The sequence below is a fragment of the Phocoena sinus genome, chromosome 4, assembly GCF_008692025.1.
Source record: "Phocoena sinus isolate mPhoSin1 chromosome 4, mPhoSin1.pri, whole genome shotgun sequence".
In the NCBI taxonomy this organism is placed as follows: Eukaryota; Metazoa; Chordata; class Mammalia; order Artiodactyla; family Phocoenidae; genus Phocoena; species Phocoena sinus.
In genome coordinates, this window is record NC_045766.1 from 145,090,830 (window position 1) to 145,115,635 (window position 24,806).

The 24,806-nt window shown below is 59.4% G+C and overlaps 1 protein-coding gene across 9 annotated transcripts; it reads right to left on the bottom strand.

The window, feature by feature from the left end:
• Window positions 1-1,763: 1,763 nt before the first annotated feature.
• SLC19A1 (solute carrier family 19 member 1) lies at window positions 1,764-22,906 on the bottom strand. 9 transcript variants are annotated; one of them, XM_032631142.1, is made up of 8 exons: window positions 22,794-22,846; window positions 20,282-20,375; window positions 19,408-19,555; window positions 18,819-19,057; window positions 14,030-14,798; window positions 13,760-13,952; window positions 10,831-10,972; window positions 1,764-2,603 (listed from the first exon to the last, which is right to left on the bottom strand). In XM_032631142.1, exons 4-8 carry the CDS (start codon window positions 19,005-19,007, stop codon window positions 2,379-2,381), a joined length of 1,518 nt encoding a protein of 505 aa, XP_032487033.1. In that variant the 5' UTR covers window positions 19,008-19,057; window positions 19,408-19,555; window positions 20,282-20,375; window positions 22,794-22,846; the 3' UTR covers window positions 1,764-2,378. The 9 variants fall into 9 exon arrangements, with proteins under 9 accessions (XP_032487033.1, XP_032487031.1, XP_032487037.1 ...); XM_032631140.1 differs by lacking the exon at window positions 19,408-19,555 and having other exon boundaries at window positions 22,794-22,849; XM_032631146.1 differs by lacking the exon at window positions 19,408-19,555 and having other exon boundaries at window positions 1,764-2,516; window positions 22,794-22,814.
• Window positions 22,907-24,806: the final 1,900 nt, after the last annotated feature.

Sequence of the window (24,806 nt, forward strand, 5' to 3'; positions counted from 1 at the left end):
GAGTCTCTGTTCTGGACGGCCCAGGTGGCCAGTCCTGCTAGAGTACAGGTGTGCACAGGTATACGCAGAGGTACACGGATACACACAGGTGTGCCCAGGACACAGGTGTGCAGATGTACACGGATGCCCATGAACACACATGGGTTCCCAGATGCATGGTCGTCCTTCTGTACCCGTGGGGGGTTGGTTCCAGGACCCCCTCAGATACCAAACCTGCGGGTGTTCAGGACCCTTGCATACAACCTATGCACATCCTCCTGTATGCTTTAATTTATCTCAGGTTACTTATCATACCTAAGACAAGAAAAACGCTATATAAACAGTTGTAAATACAATGTAAATTCCATGTAAATAGTGGCTGGCACATGGCCAATTCAAGTTTTGCTTTTTGAAACTTTCTGGAATTTAGAAAAAAATATTTTCAATCCACAGTTGGTTGAATCCTCAGATGTGGAATGCCCGGATATGGAGGGCCACCATGGGTGTGCGCTGGTGTACACCGATAGACACACGTGTGCAGATATACACATCTGTGCATGGGTGTACATGGATACACGCAGAGGCACATAGATGTGAGTGGATATACATGGGTGTGAGATACACACGGGTGTACACAGATGTACACGGATGTGAGATACAGATACACATGGATGTACACGGCTGTCCACGGATGCCACAGGCGCCCCACACCTTTCTTCTCTCTCAGGGTCTCCCTGGCAGTGGCCAGCAGCCTCACAAGCTCTTCGGAGCCGGGTAGGTGGTCCGGCCCCGGCCCCCATGCCCCCACAGCTGTGGCAGATGTCTGAGCCCGAGGGGCCGTGCACACTGCACAGAGCAGGGGCTCAGTGGTGCCCCAGGGGCTCGGGACTAGGGGTGGCAGAGGCCGAGTGGGGGGACCAGCACCTGTGGGGAGGCTGCAGGGGGAGCAGGCAGAGGCGGGAGATCAGGGCCCTGGGTCGTGCTCACGGGGGGCACCGAGCAGAGCCCTGCCTCCTGGGTCAGTAACCAGAGGCGAGCCTCCTCCACCCATCAAGCCCCGCCAGCTCCCTGAGCATGGAGAGGGTGCTGCCCCTTCCCAGCAGCGCCCTGGGGTCGGCTGTGGTGTCTTGTGTGGAGGCGCCTGGGGACCACCTGACCTATCTGACCCACACCAACGGCCGTGAGTTGAGTCAAGCTGCGTGTACAGCCTCTTCCTTGACCCTCAGGGTGCCCCGAGACGCCCTGCTCACCCAACCCGACCTCAGGGGTCCCAGGGGGCAGCCAGCTCCGGCCCCTCCTCCACCAGGCGTCCTGCTCTGAACTCACAGCAGCGGCCTTTCCCGAAGACCCTGGGTGAGGGCCGGAGGCCATGGGAGGGGACGGGTTCAGATCAGGACGGGGTTGGGTCCTCACCTGCTGGGGGGCAGGGCTGAGACCCTCTCGACCGGATGGATGCGTGGAGTCAGGGGTCCCCTCACTCGGGCTGTGCGTCTGCTTCACGTGCCTGGGGCCAAGCGGATGGTGTCACGTGTCAGAGGAAGCACGACCGGCTCTCAGGCCCGGTGGCAGTGCCCGGGTGACGTGGGCAAGTCCCCCGGGGGCTGGCGCGTGAGCGGCCCCCACCACCGGGAGCGGGTCAGCATCCACCCAGCTCCGGATCGCAGGGCAGAGAGGACCTGGGGTGAAGCCCAGAGCGGAGGAGCCGGTGCTCCCAGGCTTCCACCCGACGGGGCCGCCACCCCCAGCGCCCCACTTCTCCCCCAGAAACAAGCCAGAACAGGGTCCTCATTTTTGTCAGGTTTTTTTTTCCAAAAAAAGGAACAGAGCGTCGTTTACAACGAAAGCACCTGGACAACTGCAGACGTCACAGTTCAGCCACAGGCTCAGGAACACGGCCCCCACCCCCAGGGCCCGGGTCACCCCGTGGGCACCGGGTCCCCTGGGCTCGCGTCTGGGACCACCTTGCCATTTCCCTGGGACAAGGGGGTGAAAGCAGGGAGGTCTGGCGTGCACGTGGACCCCCCGCACCGGCCACGTGTAGGCAGGGACAGCAAAGCAGCCCCCAATGGCCGGGCAGCTGCCTGAGCATCCCCAGCAGGCCGCGGGTCACAGCCAGGGCGTGAAGCAGGGCTGAGGAGTGCCCCGCTCGGGGGAGCCGAGGACCCCTCACGGAGGCTGGAGGCCCCCGAGGCTTGGGTCTCAGCGACAGAGCACCGGGGGCCTGTCAGTCACCGGTGCCGCCATCTGACGATGTGGACGATGCCGGAAACCTGGCTGCTGACACCCAGAAGACAGGCAGCTGCTGGGGATGTGTCAGCTCTGAGGTCAAGGCCCAGGCCCGCTGCGTCTGGTGCCAGGAACCTGGCCGCCCACCGGCCGGGAGAGCAGGTCGCGCAGGGTCAGGCCTTGGCCTCGGGCTGCTGCCTCTGCTCCCCCACGGCTCGCACGCCGTCCTCTGGGGCGAGCCCGTCCTGCGCGGCCGGCTCCTGCATCGGACTCATCAGCTCCTGGGCCGGTGGCGGGGGCTGGCGGCGGCCCTGTCGGAAGTGGCGCAGGCCCGTCAGCAAGGCCGCAAGCACATAGGCGACAAACAGCACCAGGAAGTACACAAAGTAGATGAGGAACTGGAACAGAGAGGGTGCAGGTGAGGCGGGCGGGGGCACCCAGGGGTCGTGGAGGCCGGAGCAGGGCCCAGCCTCCACCCACCCAGCAGAGCTTCTGCAAACCCAGCACTTCTGCGCCTCCGCCATCTGCCCCGTAGCACTTCGATCACCTTGTGTGACAGCAAATGTGCACTTGGCTCTGGGGCCAAGTCCTCACGGAGGACACCTGTGCGGGCGGAGGCTGGTGGAGGAGAACAGGCCGCCCAGGTCTCCCGGCCCCCGCAGCCCCCGTGGCCCCAGGGCAGTGCAGCCCTGCACCCCGGGACCAGTGAAGCTGCACAGCGGTGATGCACAGGGAGGAGTGCCCAGCACACGGGAAACTCCCCCCGATTCTCAGACCGCAGGGGGCAGGGGGTCCAGGGTGGTCTCCTTCGCGTGTGGGCCAGACGAGCGTGAGTCCCGCCCACGGCCCCGGAGCTCAGCTGCCCCGAGTGGCCTCCCCGAGAAACCCTCAGCACTGCGTGCTCAGCCCTTCTGGGAAAGCTCATTTTCAGAAGCAAAACCAGGCAATGAAACGTCGGGGACTTGGCTTCCGGGAGGATGGAGCTGGCGTGACTTGCCTGTTCCCCGCAAGTACGATTAGAACCCTGGACACTGCACAGACGACACACAGAAGGTGCCTCTGAAAAGTGGATGGGGGCAGACTAGCTGGGGCCTTGGAATCCAAGGAGCACCACGGCAGTGTGCTCCCTGGGCTTCTTTTCTTTCTGCTGCACGTATTTTTAAAGGAACCAAAGAAGCCCACAAACCAGAAATACCAGGAAACAGAAAAAAACACTCAACAAAAGCTGCTGTGCCCAAAGGAGCAGGAGAGGGACCCCCACCCGCCCAGCAGGACAGGACCCTGATGAGTGGGAGCCCCGCTCCTCCAGCCAGACCCCACCCTCATGACCCAGGCTGTACACCCCCCACCCCCGTCGGGTGGTGTTGGTCAGGGCCCAGTGGGAAGCTGGAATGTCCATCCCCGTAGGGACCACATGGAAAGCCTGGACTTTCACTCCCCCCAGGTGGTGCCCCCCCTCCCTGAAGAGTCAGGACTTTTACCCCACCCAGCCGCAGTGAGAATGCTCCCCCCCGACCAGTGTCACTGGAGGCCACGTGGGGAGCAGTAATGAGGCAACCATGGCCCTCCTGACCACTGCAGGCCATGTGCGGAGCTGGCACTCCCTTCCTTGCCCAGCAGTAAGGAGAAGCCCCACCCCACCCCTCAGCGTGAGGAGGGCTGAGTGGGGAGCCTAGAATCCCACCCCACCTGGCTATAATGAGGTGCATGCCCCTAGTCCTCTGCTAGGCTGGTGTCAGGAGAAGCTAGCTAAAACAGAAGGATTAAATGAGAGCCAGAGTCTCAAAATATTATAGCCAAAGTGTACAGGTTTCATTAAAAAACATCACTCAGCACACTTACAACCACACAGATCTCTAAATGAATGAAACACAATCAGCAGACACCCACACCAAGATGACAGAGATGTTACAGTTATCTGAGAAGGATCTTAAAGTAGTCACCGTAAAAATGCTTCATCAAGCAATAACAAACATGCTTGAGACAAACGAAAAAAGTCTCAGAAAAGAAACAGAAGAGATAAAGAAGAAAAGCTACAATTGAAAAATATAATAACCAAAATAAATACTCAGCAAATGGTCTCAACAACAGAATGGAGGGCACAGAGAAAAGAATCAGTGAACTGGAAGATGGAACAATAGAAATCACCAAATCTGAACAACAAAGAGAAAACAGATGGGGAAAAAAAGCAGAGCCTCATTCTCCAGGGGACAAAATGTAACACTGTGTCATGGGTGTAAAATAAGAAGAAAGAAAAAGAATGGGGCTGAAAAAGTACTTGAGGAAATAATGACTGGGAAAACTTCCCAAGTTTGGTAAGGGACATAAACCTATGGATTCAAGAAGCTGAGAGAACCCCAAACAAGACAACACCCCCAAATCAGACCAACACACACCATATTCAAATTTTTGAAAGCTAAAGAAAAAGGAAAAATCTTGAAAGCAGCCAGAAAAAAAAAAAATGACACCTTAAGGGAAAAATAATTAGAACGACAGTGGATTTTTCATCAGAAACCAGGAAGGCCACAAGGATATGACAAATTTTTCTCATACTGAAAAATTCAGGAATGAAAAATAAATCAAGACATTCTCAGATAAAGAAAAACTAAAAACAATTTGTCACCGGCAGACCTGCCTTAAAAGAATGCTTAAAGGAGGTTCTCTAAACAGAAAGTAAATGATAAGAAACCTGGAACATCAAGAAGGAGAAAGAACACAGTGATTGAAGTTGTGGGTAAATAGACTTTCCTTCTCTTCAGTTTCCTAAATGTTTGACAGCTGGAGCAAAACTTATTATCCTATCTTAGGTGGCTCTAATGGTATACAGAAGAAATAAGTAAGACACTTGTACTTAAGCAGTAGAGAGAAAAGTGACCTAAAGGAGGCGAGATTTCAATACTTCGCTACAACTGGCCATTTAATACACAGAGCAACCATCAAAAAAGTTACCGTGAGAGATACACTCAAAAATACAACAGATAAACCAAAATGAAATTCTGAAGAATCTGTAAATAATCTATGAGAAGGCACAAAAAAGGAAAACAGAAACAAAAGGCAGAGAGAATAAAAAGAAAACAAAAACTGAAATGGCAGACATAAGGACTAATACATCAACAATTACACTAAACATAAATGGTCTAAATAAACCAATTACAGACAGATATTGGCAGAGTGGATTAAAAAAACGTGACGACAACCATAAGCTATCTACAAGAAGCTCAGGTATAACAATATAGTCAAGTTAAAAGTAAAAGGATGGAAGATAATATGTCATGTAAACATTAACCAAAGGAAAGCAGAATGGCTATATTAATATCAGGTAAAGTAGACTTCAGAGAAAAGAAAATGACCACAGGCAGAGAAGAACATTACATAATGATAAAAGGCTCAATCCACCAAGACATCCAGTGTATGTGTAATGCAACAGAAAGCTGCAAAAACATGAAGCAAAAACACGACAGAATTGAAAGGAGAAATAGACAAAGTCACTATTATAAATGGAAACCTCAACACCCCTTCTCAACAATAGGCCAGACAAAAAAATCCATAAGCATAGAGAAGAAAGCAATACCACCATCGACTATAGGACCTTATTGATATTTATGGAACACTCCACCCCAAAACAGCAGGATTCACATTCTTTTCAAGTGTACATGGAGCTTATAACAAGATAGGCCATGTCCTGGCCGCTAAAACAAACCTCAACAAATTATAAGAATTGAAATAATACAGATTGTGTTCTCTGCTCACAATAGAACATAATCAAAATAGAAACCAATAACAGAAAGATAACAGGAAAATATCAAAACACTTGGAAAATAAACAACACATTTTGAAATAATCATAGGTCAACCAGAAAGTATGAAAGGAGATAGAAATACATAGAAATGAATGAAAAAGAAAATACAACATATCAAAATCTGTGGGGTGTAGCTAAAGCAGGCTGAGAAGGAAATGTATAGCAAGAAATGGAAATATTAGAAAAGAAGAATTCTCATACGATTTATCTAAGCTCCCATCTAAAGAACCTAGAGAAAGATGAGCAAAATAAATCCAAAGCAAGTAGAAAGAAGGAAATAATAAGGACAAAAGTTCTAGCCAGTAACAGTAAGGCAAGAAAAATAGATAAAAAACATTAAAATAAAAACCTCCCAGAACTAATAAGTGACCTCAGAAAGACTATACGAGGTTAACTCACAAACATCAGTGTATTTCTTATACAGGCAGACCTCAGAGATATTGTTCAGTTCCGAACCACCGCAATAAAGTAAATATTGCAATAAAGCAAGTCACACAAATTTTTTGGTTTCCCAGGGCATATAATAATTATGTTTATGCGATACTATAGTCTATTAAGTGTGCGATAGCATTATGTCTAAAAACAACAGTGTGCATACCTTAATAAAAATACCTTATTGCTAAAAGATGCTGTCATCTGATGATGCAGGGTTGCCACAAACCTTCAACTTGTAAAAAAGTCAGTATCTGTGAGGCACAATAAATGAGGTCTGCCTGTACTAGCAGTGAACACCTGGGCACTGTGATGAGATGAACTGTGTCCCTCCAAATTCATTTGTTGAAGCGCCAAGCCCTGCTATGACTGTATTTAGAGATGGGGCCTTTCAGGAATGATTAAGGTTAAATGAGGTCATGAGGGTGGGACCCTAATCCAGTAGGACTCCTTATAAGAGAGAGACACCAGGAGTGCACACGCACCGAGGAAAGACCACATGGGGACACAAGGAGAAGACGGCCGTCTGCATGCTGAGGAGAGAGGCCTCAGGAGAAACCAAACCTGCTGACACCTTGATCTCAGACTTCCAGCCTCCAGACTGTCAGAGAATAAATTTCTGCTGCATGAACTACCCAGCCTGTGATATTTTGTTATGGCAGCCCTAGAAGATTAATGCAGACACCAAAACTATAAATACAGTATCATTTACAATTGCTCAAAAAAAAAGGAAATTCTTAGGAATAAATCTAACAAAACACGCACAGCACTACAGTACTTGCATGTTGAAAACTACAAAATGCTGAAAGAAATCAAAGTTCTAAGTAAATGGAGAGACATACCATGTTCACAGGTTGGAAGATTCTACATAGTAGAAGATGTCAATTCCCCCAATATTGATAAACAAGCTTAATGCAATTCCTAGAAAAGCCCAGCAAAAATTTTTGTAGATATACACATGATTACTCTAAAATTTATAGGGAAAGGCAAAGAAACTATTATAGCTAAAATAATTTTTTTTTTAAATTTCAAAGTTGGAGGAATCGGTGTACCAAATTTCAAAAACTTACCACCTAGCTACACAAGCAAGACAGTGTGGTAGTGGAGGGAGGGTAGGCACATAGCTCAACAGAACAGACAGAGAGCCCAGAAACAGACTCACACAAGTGGTGGAAAGCAATGCAGTCTTTTCAACAAATGGTGCTAGAGCAACCAGACATCCACAGACAAAGGAATGAAATGTTGTAAGCTTCACACCTTACACAAAAATTAACTCAAAACAGGTCACAGACTTAGATGTTGGGGAAAATCTTTGGGACCCAGGGCCAAAGAGTTATTATATGTGACACCAAAACTAAGATCCACAAAAGGACAAATGAATAAATCAGACCTCATCAAAATTAATAACTTATGTTACAAACAACCCTATTAGGAAGATAAGATGGTGAGCTACGAGCAGGGAGAAGCCTTTGCAAAGCACAACTACCTAGAATACACAGACATTCTCAAAACTCAAGTGAAAAACAAAGGAGGGGCTTCCCTGGTGGCGCAGTGGTTGAGAGTCCGCCTGCCGATGCAGGGGACACGGGTTCGTGCCCCGGTCCGGGAAGATCCCACATGCCGCGGAGCGGCTGGGCCCGTGAGCCATGGCCTCTGAGCCTGCGCGTCCGGAGCCTGTGCTCTACAACGGGAGAGGCCACAACAGTGAGAGGCCCGCGTACCGCAAAAAAAAAAAAAAAAACAAAGGAGCCAATTAGGAAATGGGCAGAAAAGTGAAGAAACACTTCACCAAAGAGGATGTACAGATGGCAGCTGCACGTGGGGAGAAGAGCGTCACAGCCACCAGGGAAAATGCAAATGGAACCACAGGGACCACCAGCCCTCCACACGGCTCGGAATGGCCGAACAGAAACGGTGGCCACACTGAACGCTGATGAGAATGTGGGGAACCCGGATCCCTCAGGCAGGCCAGTGGGAATGTTAAATGGTGCAGCAACCGTGGAAAACAGTCTGGCAGCCACCACGTGACTCAACAACTGTACTTCAGGGCATTTATCCAGAGAAATGGAAAACTGCGTTCACACAAAAAGCTATAAACAAATGTTTAGAGCAGCCCCCAACTGGATAAAGCCAGGGCTCTTGGCGGTGAGTGGGTAAATGAGCCGTGGTCCAGCCACCGCGGAGCCCCATGTAGCAAAGGATCGGAGTGAAGTAGCCATGCATCTCCAGGACTTGGGCTGAGTGGGGAAGGCAATCCCGACTCACAGCTGCAGGGTCCCACTCTCGCGATGACAACGCTATAGAAATGGGGGGCAGACCGTGGTGGCCAGGGGTCAGGGAAGGAGGCAGGGTGGGGGCCTGGTGTGGCCGCAGGGGGCAGGGAGGGATACTCCCATCTCGACTGTGCACGGTCCGTATCCCGAGAGTGCCCGCACCGCAGAACTGCAGGACGTGACCGGTGGGGAGGCTGGGCCCACACCAGGTACGTGAGTCTTTGCATCACCTGTTACCCCACAGGTGAGTGTGTGGTGACCCAGAAGTAGAGTTCAACTTAAAAGACCAGCCAGCCCAGGCCAGCTCCCTGCCTGTTCTGTGCTGGTTCCCACCACCGGCTCTGCCCCACTCTCGCCACCCGGGACGGTGGGAGGGGGCACCCAGAACACCACGTGCAGGGAAGGTGAGTAGGACGAGCCGGGGCGACTTTCCTTCTGGATGCCACCAGGATTTCTAGCTACGAACCAACCTCTAGAGTTACCTTTTAACCAGGAAATTAATCCAGCAGGAGAAAAATCAATATATTGTCGTCAGCTTGACCCAGCGTGGCCAGAACCTGTCACGTGGAAGGGGCTGGGGCCAGGTCAGGCGAGGAAGGCCCAGCCCCTGCCCCCCGCCTTGGGCCCTCGGAAGCCCCACTGCCCAGAGCCGGGACACCCAGGGCTCCAGGGACGGAGAGGCTCCCCCAGGTACTGGGGCCCCTCCCAGGCCAGCTGGACGGCTGCCAGGCAAGGCCCCATGGAAAGGCCAGGGGACAACATGCTCCCCTGCGAGGCCACCGCTCTCGGGGAGAGGCCTCCCCTGGAGGGTCCCCAGGGAAGGAGGCCCCAGCCCGCCACCTCTGGACGACAGGCCTTGTGCTCTCCGGACAACCCCTCCCGCCCACCCCGTAGGTGCAGTGGCACATGGCCCTGTGGACCTGAGTCCAGCCTGGCCACCCTGCTCAGCCACAGTCCCCAGTGTTCAGCCTGGGGTGGATGGGGCAGTGTCCCTGGAGGGCCCCACTGGTGACCAAGGGCCAAGACCTGCCTGCCCATGTGGACACAAAGGACCAGAGGCTCTGATGTCCTTCACCAAAATGGATGTCCAAACCCCATCCAGACAGCCAGTTTCCGAACAAGAGGGTCTCTCATGCCTGGGACTTCCTTCCTGGCCAGCTTTGGGATCACCAAGGCACCTCGGACGGAGGGCTGGGACTTCTCCACGGAGCCGAACAAGCCCCAGGGAGGTCTGGGCTCCCAGCAGATGGAGGCTGCGTCCCACAGGCAGAGGGCGGGGCACGATCCCCGGGGGAGCCCGGTGACAATCCCTCCCACGGGACCATCCTCTGGCTAATTCCAGCTCACTCAAGACTGGTCCTGCCCTGGGTGAGGCCACTGGGAGTCACATGCCCGAGTGGCCCCCAGTCTCACAGCGAAGAGGAATTCTCAAGTTCTTCTTGGAAGACCGAGGACCCGCCTAGGACTGGATGGAGGGAGGGGCCGGGAAAGGGGCCAGCAGGCGCCAACGTCAACCCCACGAGCTCCACTCCCTGCTGTCCCCCACAGAGGAGACAGACCGCTGCCACGTGAGCCAGGACCCGTCATCACAGGCAGGGACCTGAACGAGGGCACACCCTCCACAGAGGAGACAGACGGCTGCCACGTGAGCCAGGACCCGTCACAGGCAGGGACCTGAACGAGGGCACAGGGGATGCTCGGCCACGCCTCTGTCCCTCCGGGAACCTCAGCCAGTGCAGGGGGCGCCCAGGGCCGGTGAGAGCACCTCCAGAGCCACCTGCACCCAGGCCAGCCTTGGAGGCCCCAGAGGTCTCGCCACACTCGACCACGCATGCCCACCGCACTGCCCAGATGCGGGTGGCACTTACAGCCCCAAACTCAGCCCTGGCAGGGAGCCGCACAGGCCGGACTGTGGTCCCTGCCACCTGGCCCTCTGACCCTTCCCTCCCTGCTCCCGCTCAGTCCAGGGGGTCTGGATGGAGACGCCCCACCCTCAGCGGGTCTGTGGTCTGGGTCCCGGGACAGGCAACACCACTGGCTGCGTGGCCACGAGGAGGCCTGGCCAGGACACGCCCCAGAGCCTTCCCTCCTCAAGGAAGTGAGCCCAAAACGGGGGCTCACCTGAGAGCGGACCGGGAGGCCCAGGCCCCGCTTGTCGGAGACAACGAGGGTGATGATGGTCTTGAGGACAGTGGCGAGGAACGTGTTGACTCCGAAGACAAGGGCGCGGAGCTCTTGAGAAAGAGAAGACGCGATCTGAAAACTTAACGGGGAAGCGGCGAGGTCAGACCCTGCTGGGAGCGAGGTGCACGCACAGGCGCAGACGGCCCAGGTGCGGGGCAGCGCTCCCGGGCCACCGGGAACAGCCGCGGGGCATAGGCGAGACCCGCCCAGTGCCCAGGCTGCCTACCGCTCTGGGGCTGCGTCCTGACCTGGCACGTCCTCCTGCAACGACTCACAAAGCGAGTGCAAAACCAGGTGCAGAAGGCAACCTCGGGAGATGCTTGAAGTCTCCTGGTAACTCCAGGACAGAGTAAGTCATAATCACTACAGCGTTCCCAGAAAATCAGCCTCATGAGAGCCGGGCATTAACAGATGGGGCACTGCACGGACAGAGTACGAGGAAAATTCCGGGATTAAAGTCCTTTGTCATTAAATGATTCAGTAAATTACAGAAAGAACCGTAAAACAAATAAAGAAGGCAAGAGGAATTAATACACTCAGAGCCTGCGGTGCCCGGCAGAGAAATTAACATTTGAACGTACTTCCAATTAAAAGCCCCAAAGTGCCTTTAAAAAAAACAGAAAAAACTGATCAAGAAGTGTCAGTTCTGAAGAATAAATGAACAAAAATACCCACGAAGCCTTTACAGAGAATGACCGAGGAGCTTCTGCTGGGGGCTCAGGGGGAAGGGGCAGTACACGAAGGGCAAGGATGAGCAGTCACGTGACAAACGGTGCACTAACTAAGAGAAGACAGCCGGTGGATCAAAGGTCCCTAACGGCAGGTTCACTCCCGGGAAGCGGGCGCTGGGCCAGGTCCCGCAGGCGCGGGCAGGACGCCACACCACACACACAACTGACTCAGGCAGTGCTGCGCGAACTCCGAGAGTCGGATTAAAGCAAACGGTAACACGGCAACACATAATAAAAGGCTCCCGTCACATGTGGTAGAGGTAAGCGCACTGCAGACAATCGGGAAAAAAGAAATCCCGGCAGAAAAAGAAGCCACAGGTATAAACTGGGCAGGACACCAGGGAAAGGCAACTGGCCCGCGGGCCGCCCTCCACCACCCGCAGGGGCTGTGTGCCTGCCTGGACAGCGTCTGCGACGTCTCTGAAACCCCCTTCCAAAGCACGTGCCCTCTGACCTGGCCGGCTCCCTTCCAGGACCCACCTGAGGCCATTGTCAGAATTTGGGAAGAAAAATGTAGGTGAGAGGGGGTGGCTCCCATGTTGTCTGTCACAGGAAGATATCGGAGACAGGGGCCTCATCACCAGGAGGACAGACGACAATGCCCTCTGACATGGAGCCACGCGGTTACGAGGGGCAGGGGTGCAGAGTGACCCCGGCTCGCTCCAGGCAGCCCAATACCCACGTCAGCCACGGGGGCTGGGGTCTGAGGAGGTCTGCTGTCTCCTTCACGCCTTTCTGCCTCACATTTGACCTTTTCTGCATCGTATCGGATCTTTTTGCCACGAACATCTATGGCTTTTACAATTAACAAGAACACGTGAGACACTAAGTGGTCCTGGGAGAAGGAAAGGGAGGGAAAGACACCCACGGCCCTGGCGCCCGTTCCGAAACGCTGACAGTGACGGGACAGGTGGGACGTTTCCAGGCTGAGTGTCAGGAGAGGAGGACACAGCGTCCAGTGTGCACAGAGTCCAGGCCACAGCCATGGCCACGCGGGCAGGGGGGCATTAGGAGCAGAAATCAAGAGAGCAGGGCCAGGGTAGTCGGGGTGTCTGGGCAGCACTGACCCTGACGGGGAGGAAAGGAAGGACGCAGCCCAGGGCAGGAGAGGGACGCTGGGTGCCGGGCGCTCCTGTGAGACGGCTCAGGGCAATCAGGCCACCACACTGCGGGGCGACGGCTGCAGAGGGTCAGGAGTTCGAGGACACGGTCTGAGCTCAGCACCAGGCAGGGACAGATCTCGCTGGGCGTGACCGGAGTGGGCAGTCCAAGTGGGGCGGGAGGTGCCCCCAGGGAGACGGGGCTCGGAGCGGAGCTAGGGCCAAACAGCGGGAGACAATGACAGGCCACCTGCCAGGTGCAGGAGGTGTCCTGAGCATGTGTGCTGTGCGTGGCATGAGGGCATGTTACGGTGTGAACACGTACGGTGTGAGCACGTGTCTGGGGTGAACACATGGTGTACGTGTGCAGCTTCGTGACAGGTCCAATTCAAAGGGTGTACGAGGGTGTCAGAAGCCAGCGAGATGCGGGCTGAGGAAGGGTCTGGAAGGCACGGGTGGTCGGCAGGCAGCTCCCGGGATGTCCCCGGGCCAGTGCTGGAGCATCCCCAGGAGTGTGAGGAACACAAGGGCGTCAGGGGAAGGGCTCCCCCGGGCAGAAGGCAAGCTGGGTCACCCAGTCACTCTTGGGCTGTGGGCCACTGTGCCCAGCAGCAGGAGTGGGAGGGGATGGGAATGACCCAGGATGGGACAGCAGGGCCAGGAGACTGGAAGAAAGGACCTCCCGAGGTCCGGTCCCTGTGGACACCGTGGCTCAAGAGGGGAGCAAAGGGGATGCCCACATGGCTCCTTGCCCAGCCCCGCGATCCCGGTGGCCAGGACGGGGCGCGCTGTGGACAAGCGGGGCCCTGGCTAAAGGCACCCAGGGCTCACGCGCCTCCTGATGTGAGCGACGTGCCAGCACACCCGCTCCACGCTGCCCGGCACATAGCCCTGCAGCTACCCGTGGAACCTTCCGGAAGGAGGCCTCTCGATACACACGGCGCACGACCCTCCAGCTGCCCACCCTCGGCTGCGGTCTTTCGGGGCTCTCCTGCCAGCAGTGCCACGTGGCCACCCCCCACCAGCCCGACTCACGTGGCGACGGGCACCAGGAACTGGTAGGAGCCACGGAAGAGCACGAAGGCCGAGTAGCACAGCCAGATGCTGCTGGTCCTGTACATGAGGAAGACCAGCCCGGCCTGCAGCACCGTCACCACCGCGATGATCAGCTCGGCCCACAGCGCCCAGCGGAGCTGCACGAAGCCGGCGGCAAAGGAGGTGACGGCACCTGGGGAGACAAGACGCGTCAGCGCCGTCCTCGGCCTCACGGGTCACCGCTGTCTGGGTGAGGCAGGCGGGGCGTACCGAGCAGAGTGGAGGCGGCGTCCGCCCCGCCGTTGTAGACCCTCGTGGTGTCCGTGGTGGGGTTGACCACGTTCCACAGGATGTGCACGTAGTAGACGATCAGGTAGTAGCCGGCGGAGTTGAAGACCCACCAGAGGGACCAGAGGCGCAGCTGCGGCAGCCGCGCGGTGCGGCCCAGCTCACGGAGCATGTGCGCGAGCACCGAGTCCCGCCAGGAGGCCGGCAGCCGGCCCAGCTTCCCACCCGTGGGCTGCCCTTGGCCCAGGTTCATCCGGTCCAGCTCGGAGGGCGAGGCCCCGGCACTCGCGGGCGCTCCGCGGTTGAAGAAGAGGCTGCGCTTGGGGCGCTTCAGGAAGAGCGTGAGGACCAGACTGAAGGTGAGGAAAGCCAGCGAGATGTAGTTGAGCGTGGAGAAGGGGACCCTGCCCATCGTGACCAGCAGCTGGCCCAGCACGGAGCTGGTGAAGACGCCCAGCAGAACGGAGGCCCGCGAGTAGCCGGCCATGCGCTGGTAGCAGGCGGCGGGCACCAGCGAGAAGATGTAGGAGGAGTAGGCGATGCGGGCCGCCATGGTGATGCCGAAGAAGAACTCCATGGCCTGCATGTGCAGCACGGACGAGCCGAACAGCAGCAGAAGCCACACGGACACGTAGCTCAGGCCCTGCAGCAGAAGCACCGGCTTGTAGCGTAGGTAGTCGGTCAGCAGGAAGATGGGCACCAGCACCGCCAGGTAGGAGTAGGACAGCACGGGCGTGATCTCGTTGGTGACCTGCGGGACGGCAGGCGTATGACCCCGAGCCCCGGGAGCGCCCGGCGCCCATCACATCTACCGGGCTTGGCCGGGTGCCTGGGAGCCCCACCCGGACCCCACGCACCCCTTCAGCGCGGCGCCCCCAGGACTACGTGGGGAGCGCCGTCCTCCAAAAACGTGCAGCCTGTTAAGACTGTCCAGGGCAGCCAGGGAAATGGAGCAAAGCACAGCCCGACCCCCGACCGTGCTCTACCCTGACCCCATCTCCCACGGGCGTGCCTCTCAGACAGTAGCTCGGTGCTGACACACACAGAGAGCTGGTAAGTACGCTGAAAATAATCAGTAACTACATGCTAAGCCATGCTGATCCAGGCTTGTTTCTAACGAAATAAAAACATGATATGATTTCACCTGAAGTCTACCGATACAGAAAACAGAGCTGTGACCAATCTACACTCATGCTGGCCACCAAGGAAGGCCTTCAGTGGCCGGTCCCACTCGGTCCCAGGGCACAGGGGATGCAGGAGAGGACCGGGCCCTCAACCCCCCTTTGCCAGGCAGGACTAGGGGGATGTGTCCATGGGACCCAGGACTCCCGGCTCCACCAAGGCAGCCGCCCGCAGCCTCGGCCACTCAGCTCTCCACTCAAAGAGGGCTGGCCCAGTAGGACCGTCCCTGCTGGGCACACAGGGCAGAGGCCAGAGCCACAGACCCACTTGGGATGACAGCCAGCTGTGTCCCTGGCCGCCCAGGAAGGGCCATCCTGGACCCACCTGGGCCCAGCCCCCAGCAAGAGGTCCCAGCTCACGAGAGGCCCAGGTCCCTGGCCTTGGCCCCTTCCTGGGGGATGGACACGGGAGGCACCCTGTGCTCAGAGCCTCTCCTGAGGCCCCAGGTGGGTTTTCAGCAGGTGGCCCCTCACAGGAGTTGCACCAGACCCCATCCGACACCTCCCAGGGGCTCCGACTGAGAGCCCCACCCAGGGATTCCACCCGACGCTGCCCAGGGCCCGGCCATGGCTCAGATCAGCCAGGTCAGCACCAGGTGAGCCTCGGGCCCTGCTGGGCTCTCAGAGCCTTTGGCCTCCCTTGGGTCCTACCTGACTCAGGGCGCTAACCTTGACTCAGACCTGACCACCTGCTAACACCATGGGGCGATCCCTGCACCAGCCCAGGGGGCCCTCAGCCCTGCAAGGCCAGCAGGCACCGAGGCCCACTTCACAGACGCTGCCGAGGACCCGGGGCCGAGCCCAGGCCAGCACGTGGGGCCCAGCCAAGCCCACTGCTCAGCGGCCGGCTCACCTGCAGGTTCCTGCAGCCCTCGAATCTGTCCACCCAGGATGTGCCACCTGGCCAGCCAGCCCCAGGGCAGCGCTTCCCAGGCTGTGCCCAGGACCCTGGGCTGGCACGCACATCCACCACCTCCAGGGCCCCCCTGCCCGGTGGCCTCCTGCACCACACGTCCACCAGAAGCCATGGCTGACCCCAAAGGCTGTGGTCCCCCAAACACTGAGCACTAATGCCCCAGGACAGTCCAAGACGGCATTGGTGCAAGTCCGTCCCCGGGGCAGGGTGAATAGTCAACGCTGGTCCCAGAGGGGTCAGAGCCTTGTTTATGGAAAATTCCTGGAACGCCAAACCATCCCTCAGCTAGCTGACGAAACCTCTTGGCAGACAGCTTGCACAGCTGCAAGGGCCACGGGGTCAGAGCCGAGGGAGACCAGCTGGTCTTTCCCTCCTGCTGCCGCTGCCCACACTTCTCAGGCTGGGCAAGCACACGGGCACCCACAAAGTCCCTGGGGCAGCTGGCACGAGGACGGCCTCCTACTGGCCTCGGTCCAGCATCGCTGGGCCACGTTCTCAACACCTCGATTTGGACGGGCCGGGTCCAGGCTGACGGGCAGGACGTGGGAGCTGGGCCCAGGTCATGACCCAGGTGGCTTCAGGGCAGCAGCTGCTCTGAAGTCAGGAGGCCTGGCTGGGGCCCCACAGCAGCCAGGACCAGGACGGGGCGCCGGGGGCCCTGAGGACCGGCAGGACCCGGGGAGCAGGGCAGGGCCAGGCCAGGCCAGAGGGCACCTGAATTCCAAGAGGAGCAGCCCCTAGAGTCAACACCTGGCAGCACCCAGAGGGGCGCCGAGTCCTGCCTGATGGGGAGGGAGGACAGGACAGGGGCCGTCACAGAGGATCCCGCCAGCACGGCAGGGTCAGCCACGGGCTTGGAAGGACTGCTGTGTGAAGTGCCCTTCACACAGCAGGGGTCATGATGTGAAGGGCAGGGGTCATCACGGAGTGGGTGGGGGCCTGACCCAACCCAGGCAGCTCAGATGCAGAGCAATCACAGGCCCAAAGGCGCAAAGCAAAGCTCGGACCCTCCCGGAGGTGCTCCACGAACCGGGGGCGGCGGCACGCGGGGAAACCCTCAGCACAAACCGAAAGGAAAATCCGGCAGAATTCAAAGGCGAAGCTGTGGCATCAACGGACACGGCAAGCGGGGAGGCGGCCAGCGCAGACAGGAGAAGCCGCTGCCCACAGGCGGTGGAGCCCGCCAGGCACAGGAAGGCAGACGCCCGCAGGGAGGGGAGACCGGCCGAGGCCTCGCTCCGGGGACAGCCAGGAACACGGGACCGCGGCAGACATCGAGGAAATGCAAACCCGGCAGCGAGCTCTCCCATCTATCAGATGGGCAGGGACTCAACAGCGCCTCGCGGGTGCTGGCCCGAGGAGCCGGCAGCGGCCTCGCGCTCAGGGGGTCACAGCAGGAGGCCACCAGCAGCAGCGTCTCCCCCCAGGGACGAGCTGGAGGCCCCGGAGACCCCTGGGGCAGGGGCGGGCAGGCCCTCTGTTTGAGGTTTGAGGCCCTGAATGCAAGTTGGGTGGCAGCAGCCCGAATCTGTGTGGGACGGCCACAGACCCACTGGGCTCTTCCCAGACGGGCCTCTGCCATCCTCTGGTCGCGCCCAAGGCCTGGGGGGTGGCTTAATTTCTGCGACCTACTGTTTAATCAGTTACTGTGTGAGCTAAGAGGGCAGGTGGGGGGAGTTCATGACAGGTTTTCCTTCTTGTTACTTTCACGGAGCTTCCCACTCACTCCTACGTCATCTCCGCAGTGGAAGACAGCCCCTTGCAGAACACAGTGGTGTCCAGGGAACTGGCCAATCAGTGAGCGAGGGATGTGCCAGACCGGCTGCTCGAGGGAGGCAAGCCCCCACCCCGGACTCACCTGGGAAGTGACCCCTCTGGCTGCAGTGCTGGCCGTGCGGTCAGACACAATCACACACACACAGCTTTGAGCCTGTGCACGCGGCCCGGGCACCCTGGTGTGTCCATTTTCCAAGAGGACTACTTTGAGGGGGCAGGACTCATCTGCACGGCGACTCCATGTGACTTAATTCTGGGGTCGGTGAGGGGTTGGGGCCGAGCTCTGGGCCAGGGAGAGGCAGGGGCTCCCTGAAGAAATCAAGTGGGAAATCCAGGTGGGAGCCAACGGGGGCCAGCGACAGGGGGTGTGGAGGCCGGCGGCCACCCTGGAGGGGACAGACAGGGCTGGCGGGCCGGGGCCAGGTTCTGGGGTGGCGGGCGGTCCTCAGGCAGGTCGAGCAGGTGTGGTGACCACAGCCCTGACCGTGAGCTTCATCAACCAACGGCCTCTGAGCCCTTTGGATTTGTTTTATTTTATGGAGACAGAAACAGGGAGGGACACTGCCTGTTGCTGCTTCTACTACACGTTTGACCCTAGAAACTCCCGTCGGGTATAAGCTTATTAGTCAGGTTCCAATGAGATCCTTTGTCCTTGTTCTGAGCAAAAGGCAAATTCCTTCCGTAATCCCTTTGGGCAAACAGGCCTATGCTGGAAGCAAGGGCCCAGCGGGCGGGCGGGGGCCCCCTTGCGCTCTCCCCTCAGAGGCCCACGGCAGGCATGGACCCCTCTGCCGGACCCGTCATCCCTCTAACAGCGGGGACCTGGTAGCCGCCAGCGCCCGCAGCCCGAGCAGCCCCCGCACTCCGGCCGGTCCCGCCCACACGCGCACCCACGTGCCTGCTTCTGCGTGAAGTTCTTGTCGGGGCCCAGGAGGTAAGGCGTGATGAAGCTCTCCCCGGGTCGCATCTGGGCCATGAAGCCGTAGAAGCAGAGGCAGAACACCAGGCTCCACCAGGACTGCAGCTTGCGGCCTGGCCTGGGCTCCGCCGGGACCTGCTTCTCCACCTCCGGGCCGGAGAGGGCCATGCTGCCCAGGTCCCCGGTGGCCCTGCAGGAGACCGAAGGGGACTCTGTACCTGGGAAGGAGAGCCAGAGTCAGGGCAGCTCAGCAGACAGCACGCAGCCGTCTCCCACCCCCGGAAACTTGGCTGCAAAGGGCTCCTCCCCCTGTCATTCAATCGGGCTCAACCTCACAAGGTGGAGAGGCCTCAGCCCCAGCCCCAGTCCCAGCCCCGTGCTCCAACCTGGAGCTTGTGACGACCCAGGAGCCAGGCCCAGCCAGGCCACACTGTCACCACTTCTGGGGGCTCCAGGGCTGCAGCTCCCACAGGGTGGCTGCCAACCACGTGGGGCCCAGAAATGTTAAGTAATGAAAACTAAATGCAATTTAAGATCCAGGTCCCCGGGGACACCGGGCTCATCTCACGTGCGAGTGCTGGGCTGCGTGCACCTCCCCCGCAAGGTCTGACGGCCTGATCCTCACTGTGTCCCAGCACCAGGCACGTCCAAGTGCCAGGCCCAGAGGAGAAACAGTCGCGCCCGCGATGGCCCAGAGGACGTGGCAGGAGGAGGACCTGCCGGGCCAGGCACACACCAGACCACAGTCCAGGGTCGGGGATGGGGGCAGAGAACCCCCAGGGGCCACCGAGGGCAGAGTAAGACTTCACCCCAGTACCACAATTTCAACACAGGCCTGGCCCTTGCTCAGCAAGGGGAACTATGACAGTCAGAGCCCGGCTGTTCTTATTTCCTCCTGTGTTTATTTCTGAGACTGAGGGAAAATGGGGGGGCTGCTGTGTGACAGCAGTAAACCCCTGAAGAAGCTGCGGCTGGCAGGTTTGTTTGTGAAGCTACAATGAGGGGCAGGGTACGGGTGAGGGGGTCAACAGTGGCCCAGGAGTTACAGGGTTCTAGGTCCCAACGTTCTCAAGGGCCAGGCAAAACACCAGCTAGGACGGGGGCTGGAACCCGGCCCCTCCCCCGGCACCCCTCCCCCCGGGGAGGTGTGGTCCCCAAGAGCACACAGGCCAAATGGCTCCAGCAGAAAGACTCTGATGTTTGGGGCAGGGGGTGCACACACCGTCCCCCACTCCAGCCCCAGGAGTCCCCCAAGTTCACTCTCCCACTCCCAGGGCACTGCCCCCTGGGCGCCAGAGAAATGCACACTGTCCGCCAGACAAGCACCCCGTGTGGGGTGAGCAGCCAAGAATTTACCAAGCCCAGGGTCCCCAGGAGCGCGCCCCACCCTCCCTGTCCCCCAGGGGCCCCTGCGCTCAAAGAGACGACACAGGCTTCCCTACCTGGCGTCCCCGAATCCCGGGGCGGAAGTCTCAGATACCAGAACCCCGCAAGCTCACCAGCTTCTTCTTTCTATTTCCTGGACTCACGTGGCTTCTGAAACCCCAAGGCGGTGCTTCTGAGACTGCAGTGAGAGCTTGTCACAAGTGTGTCTGAAGGTCTCGGACACACTCCAGGACTCTGCACCCTGACACGGCCCCCAGACACGCCCAAACAGGTGAGCACGCAGGGAGCTGCTGCCTCGGGATTCCCAGCTCATCACCGATAAGAGCTCCGCCTCCAGCATTTCAGGCCAACACCGCAATCCCGCCTCCACCTCCACCGACACGCAGATGGGCCCCAGGGCCCCGGGGCCCAGCCCTGAGGGTCCCAGGAGTCCTCCAGGGTCACAACACTGTGGTGGACCACCGCCACCCCCAGAAGCAAGGACATGCAAGGGTCCACACCCTGCAATGGCCAGGGAGCTGTGGCAGGGGGCGGGGGGGTTAGGGGTAGGGGGCAGTGTCTGCTGACACCCGGGGAGCAGGGCTGAAGGACGGGGTTTACATGTCCCACGAGCTGTGCCCCCTCCCTCCCAGCCCCACCCCTACAGTCTGGGGACGCTGTGCTCAGTGCTGGAGTCCCTCACCTTCCTCCTGAGTTACGGGACAGCTGGAAGGAAGGAGGGGCCTCCCCCAGCCAGCAGGGAGAAACCCAGGCCTCCTCTGCTCTTGGATCACAGGAAGCAAAGGGCCAGGAGCTCACCTTGGGCTCACATGCACATGGTCTCGCCTCTGGGCTGCAGCCCATTGGCTGGCGGGTCTCCCAGGCTGCACGGGGAGCCTTCTACCTGCTGTCTCCGAAAACATCTGTTCAAGGAGCCCCTGAGCCTCAGGCCTGCCACCCAGAAGGGGTGGCCGAAGGAAGGCAGCCTTCTCACCGGGGCTGGGAAGGGCCATTACACGCACCAGAAAGAGGGACTCAAACTACCTCTGTGCTTCTCACTCAGCCCGGGTGCCAGGGTGCTCTCCAAGGACGTGAGTGAAGATGCCACCCCGGACAAAGGCAGCTGCCTATCCTAGGAAACCTCTACCGTCCCGTGGCGGCCCAGTGACCCCTGGAGCCAGCCTCCCCCTGCCCCGTGCCAGGGGAGCAGACACAGCAGTGAGGATGCCAAGGAGCACAGAAGGTACCAGACCCCCGGGGCTCCCTTCAGAAATGGCCACTTTCATTCCTGCTTGACGTTTTTTCCTGGGCGTTGCTTTAAAATCTGTCCCTTCCACCCACATAAGGCCCTCCTCCAACTTCTCGTGGGGGGCACAGTCCTGGGCCTGCCCTTCACCAGCACCCCTGGCTCCCCACGGTGAGGGGGCCCCTGCCGGGGCACCCAGGGCAGAACTGCGGGGAGGGGGCCGCGAGGCAGCGCCGACCTCTGTCACCAGTCACAGGCGGAAACGCCCCTACAGGCCTCACTGAAGAGAGGAGGGCCAGGCCTCAAGGAGCCGGCACTGTGGCCGCTGCGGGACCACCACCCGGGGCCGTGAGCGGTGGCACTGATCTGAACTACAGGGACACCCGCCACACCAGGCGGGGCCCACTTTGGAAGGTGCGTCCCTCCCACAGTCTCCCACACTTGGCTCCGCACCACCGGACGCGCTGCCCAAAGCTTCCAAAACGAGTGGAGGGCTGCCAGCTCATGGGCCCATGGCTGGACCGCAGGGTCACGGGGAGCTGCGTGGCCCCATCCCGGGAGCAGCAGGGCCCCCGGGAGGAAAGGCCACCTGTACTGGGGCCTGGGATGGGGCTGCAGAGGAAAGGGCGGACGCGGAGCAAGGTTCTCCCCTAGCGAGGCTGGGCCCCCAGCAGGGAGCTCCGAGGACTCCGGCTCCGGCACTGTGGGCAGCCTGGGAGACGGCTGCTTCTGCATGCTTTCCGGAGTTCCGAGCTGGCCCCGATTCCAGCCTGTAATCTGAGACCTGCGGCCGGGGATCCCCACGTGGCGAGGAACCCCACGAACACACGTGTGTGCCTGGCGGACACCTGGACACTCAGGACAAGTGTTTCGGATAGGACCCGGGGGATAGCTTTCCTCCCGTAGACGTGTAGAGCGTCCCACTGCTCTGGACAGTCTCCAGCGCTGGGCTCCAACCGCGCCAGGAAGTGTTCCAAGGGGAAGTTGTTCACAATTACAGACTCCAGGCGCAGGAAACGACAGTGGCTTGGCTGGAGACCAGAAGCGCACCGGGGGCTTCTCCACAGGCCCGCGCGGAGACCGAAGGTGACAGACGCTTGGAGCGTGCGCCTGGGTTCCCACATGGGGCGAGGCTGCACGTGGGACTCACCGCCCCTTCACTCAGCGCCAGCGCCCCCGCGCCCAGCCCGGCACCAGGGGCCCATGCGCCCTGTGCTCTCCCCGGGCCCCAGAGCCACCGGCCCCCCTCCACCCCGACACTCGCAGCGCGTGCAGCCCCGCGCTCCTCCCGCAGCCCCCGGTCCTCGCCCCCGGAGCTCCAGCAGACAGGGGAACCCCACTACCTGCGCGCTCACGGCCTCCGCTGCTTGGCGCTAGAAGGGACCACACTGCCCACAATGCCCCGCGGCGGCTCGCTTCCGGGAGGCTGGGGGAGGGGGCGCACCTGGTCCCGCCCCCGCCGCACGTCACCGCGGACAGCAGTTGCACGGTCTCTGACACGCGCCCCACCGTGGCACCCGAGGTCCCCGCGGGACGGGCGCAGCAGCCCCGCGCGCACGCCCCGCGCCCCGGGACTCGGGGCTCAGTCCCCACCCCAGCCCATCGCGTCGCCGCCCCCGATCACGCGCCCCTGGCCGCCCAGCGCGGGCTACTCCCCGTGCGTCCAAACGCCCGGCCGCACCCTCCGTAGCCCCCTCCCGAACTCCTCGCGCACCCCTGGCGCCTACCCCCGCAGCGCCTGGCTCTGGTCATACTGATCACAGCTCGGGGTTGTGCTGGAGGCCTCCGGGAACGGACCTGGACAGAGACGCGCCCCCCCACCCCCGCGCCCCGCAAGCTGTGACCGCCCCTCGACGAGTGCAGAGCCCCTGACTCTGCACAGCCTATCCCGCCGCCACCCTGTGCGTTTTCTTCTCGGTTCGTTCCTTCTGAGATGTTCCTTTCCTAGCCAACCCGCAAACTCAAGCCAGGGACGTGGGTCACTGAGCCAGCAGGAGACAGGACTGTGGGGTTGGAAGGGGCACCCTCCCCCCACGCAGCCGTCTGTGCGGATCACCCTGACCCACACTTGCTCTGGTGGTTGACTGGGGACTCCAACAAGGCACAGGCTCAGCTTCCCCGAGGGAGGCAGAGTAAATTGGGAGAGGGGCACAAAGACAAAGGAACGGACCAGAGGTCTGTTTGGACCTAGCAGAAGGTCCCCTGGAGGGATCCCAGGAAGGCGACAGGCCAAGGTCTCTCCCGGCTCCTCACGGCAGGACCGACCCCCCTGGACTTGACCTGTCTGGTGCAGTGAGGCCCGTGAAAGTGAGGGATGCCGGCCTCTGAGTCATGGCAGGGAGGTTGCAGGTGCCCAGGCTGTGACCCTCAGGCTGGAGCAGTGGGAAGCAGCCCCTCTGGCAGCCCCACTGTTCCCCACTCCTCTCTGCTGGGAGGGGGAGAACCCGGAAGCTGGCCTCACAACCTCAGAAAGTGGCTTCGCCCTCCCACTGCCCTAAAGGATGGCACAAAGGAGCGTGGCCACAGGGCACCCAGCACCAGTGAGCCATTGCCATTGGCCAAGTCTGGGAACTGGCCCAGACCAGCAGTGCGGCCCCTTGGGGAGCAGGAAGGACAGCACCCTGGGACCGGGACAGGAAGGGTGGGCGCCCATGGCACACACAGGTGTGCACAGGTGTGCAGAGATCAGCTGCCCCTGAGCAGGCCCACAGTGAGAATCGGAGCTCCGTCCCCCAAGTCCCTCACCCGGTGGTCTCTCTGGCATGTGGGCATGCGTGGAGTCCGAGTACCAGAGCCCAAGCCTTGCTGTGATCCCTGGCCACACAGAGCTCAGGGATCCTGCATTAGCTGGGCCTGGGGCGGGGTGGGGGGTGTCACTGGCCCGAAGGGGTCTCGGGTGGGCTCAGCCCAGCTGCGGCTGCAGTGTCTGGCTGGGCCATGGTGCCCAACGGCACGCCATGGGCATTGTCACCAGGAGGCCGCTCCTCCACGGGAAGAGGGAAGGGCTTCCAGAGTCCAGGATATGATCCTGCTGCCAGGAGCAGCCCGGACGCCAGGGCACAGGGTCCCAGAGGCCCCGCAGGTGCAGCTGGCTGGAAAGTGGGATTGCCAAGCAGAGACGTGCAGAATCAAGTGGCCTGGGGCGAGCGGCCATTTTGGAGGATGGATCTCGTGCTTCAGTCATCGTAGCTTTAAGTGGTTCTCTTGGCTTTAACAGTCTATTCGTCAGATGTTTATGTGCCGGCTCCATGCAGGATCGGGGTAGCTGCCGCGGGGGTCGTAGAGGGAGCGAGAGTTGGTCCCTGGGTGGACCAATGGTCGGGAGGGGTCAGGATGGGCCCGGCAGCGCTGAACCA

Coding starts and splice junctions, on each gene's coding strand:
- SLC19A1 (XM_032631144.1), bottom strand. CDS start 19,007: ATGGCCCTCTCCGGCCCGGAGGTGGAGAAGCAGGTCCCGGCGGAGCCC. Junction 13,953..14,029: donor CGCCGCCTCCACTCTGCTCG/GTACGCCCCGCC, acceptor TTGTCTCCCCAG/GTGCCGTCACCTCCTTTGCC. Junction 2,604..10,830: donor GCCTCCCGGTCCGCTCTCAG/GTGAGCCCCCGT, acceptor TCTCTGTTCCAG/TTCCTCATCTACTTTGTGTA.